We start from the raw sequence: 1,740 nt of genomic DNA, 5'->3' as shown, positions 1-1,740 counted from the left end.
AAATATCGAAGTTGTATGCAATGCCTCTAAGGTAATCAATCACATTACGATTTTGAAAATCTTGGACTATTCTTTTGATTCTAGCAGAAATTGCAGCGTACTTCTTGTTTCTTTGATTGCCTGAATTACCGGCAATTAGTTGTGTAATTTCGAAATTGTTGTAGCCCTTGTTGTTTCTTTAAAGAATCAATGAATCGGTAAATATTTGGGAATAAAGTAGCACAAGTTACCTGAAATCCCCTGTGCCACCCCTCCACGCCATTGTTGGTACGTTGCTGATCATTCAGTGTTCATGTGTAAACATTCCACAATTCGATGGCAAAAATGGGTAATTGCCGGCCTCTCCGCTGTCTTCTTCCAATATATGTATCTTCAAAGTAGTTTGCAATCACCATAGCTTCAATGGGGAAGTCATCAGCTTCAACTAAATCTTCAAATGCTTGAATAACGTTAGCAGGAGGAATAAATGCCAATGCCGGAATCATTCGGATCCAACGAGCAAATTCATGGTCTTGTTCGTATCGGGCTTTTAAACCTTCATTCTGTATCTTTCGCCAAACACTTTGGGAAAGATGAAAAAAAAAAAAAAAACAACCGGTATTTACAATACCAGGAAATTCTTGTTGGAAGGCTTGCATGGCACTGTGTTCGAAATCTGTAATAAGTCGCTGGGGTTGGAGACCTGGTTGTAGATTTTTAACTTCTTGAAGCAACTTGACGTATGTGGCACGGGTTTTGTTTGGCAGAAGCGCGTAGACCACTGGAATAACTGCATTGAATTGAACCACATGAATTGTATAAAGTTGCTGGAAATGCGTGGGTACTGTGCTAAAAGTTCCATCAGAAAAACACTCCTAGCTATGCGCCAATAACTGAAGATTGTTACTAGTGGAAAAAATAAGCATGCGACCTGGGAGCAGTTTGTCCTGACAATCATATATCAAAAACTGTTGTACATTGCCATCGATGATAATTTCTTGATAATTTTGTGGAATTACTAGGTCCAGGAGATTGCTCGGTAAAGCAGGAGTAAGTACCATTGTTGCATCGATCATGACGAATGGTTCGTTTAAGTGAATCCTTTTTAGGAAGTAATGCCGTAACATTGCCACGAGCCTCTGCAATTACTGATGCAACAATTTGCTGTGGCCATTCGTTCGTGGTTGTTGCATGTTGCCGTATTTGACCAATCAATTGCAATCAACCTTGCAGCTTGAGCTGCATGGTTATGTTTAGTTAAGACTTTCGCAACTGGGCCTTCCAAACCCTATGTCCAAACACGCCCTTTGCAGGTGGAATGTTTTTCACAAATCCAGATTCCATGTTTTTCATCTAGAGTTCTCTTTGAAAACACGTAAATGTGGTTGTCATCATCTACCAATTTTCTTTTGCCTCTTATTGATGAAACACTTTTTGCCATTTTACACACAGGATTAATCAATCAAGATGCAAAAATAATATGCAGATATTGCACTGCCTGGGACGCTCAGCTTGTTCACGTGATGCACCTCCAATAATGAGGCGGTGAAAACAGCAAACACGTGCTGTCCACTGCGCCAGGAAATGTGAGGAAAGCCAGATGCAGGAACTTTTATTGTTTGAATTTAGACAAATCAGAACAAGATTCGCTTGTTACTGAAAAGACTCCTATAGGATTAGTCACTGTTCCCTCCCCCCCCATGTCCGTCACTAACCACGTGACTATCACCCTCGTGGTCGAGTATGTATTCTTTCCATTGT

General features: G+C 40.5%; 1 protein-coding gene across 1 annotated transcript; it reads right to left on the bottom strand.

Moving 5' to 3' along the window:
• Positions 1-290: 290 nt before the first annotated feature.
• Positions 291-1,323, bottom strand: LOC150086039 (uncharacterized). Its single transcript, XM_090373835.1, has 2 exons — positions 1,267-1,323; positions 291-854 (listed from the first exon to the last, which is right to left on the bottom strand). Exons 1-2 carry the CDS (start codon positions 1,321-1,323, stop codon positions 291-293), a joined length of 621 nt encoding a protein of 206 aa, XP_090229961.1.
• Positions 1,324-1,740: the final 417 nt, after the last annotated feature.

Source organism: Mastigoproctus giganteus, chromosome 5 (genome assembly GCF_048544385.1).
Source record: "Mastigoproctus giganteus isolate SK-2022 chromosome 5, ASM4854438v1, whole genome shotgun sequence".
Lineage (NCBI taxonomy): Eukaryota > Metazoa > Arthropoda > Arachnida > Uropygi > Thelyphonidae > Mastigoproctus > Mastigoproctus giganteus.
The sequence above is the reverse complement of the archived record's forward strand: the minus strand, read 5'-3'. Positions and strand labels throughout refer to the sequence as shown.

What these genes read in the sequence shown, in the direction of transcription:
- LOC150086039 (XM_090373835.1), bottom strand. Translation starts at nt 1,323, where the DNA reads ATGGAATCTGGATTTGTGAAAAACATTCCACCTGCAAAGGGCGTGTTT. An exon ending in AGGGCGTGTTTGGACATAGG is followed by an intron (nt 855 to 1,266) that starts GTTTGGAAGGCC and finishes GCGCATAGCTAG; the next exon opens with GAGTGTTTTTCTGATGGAAC.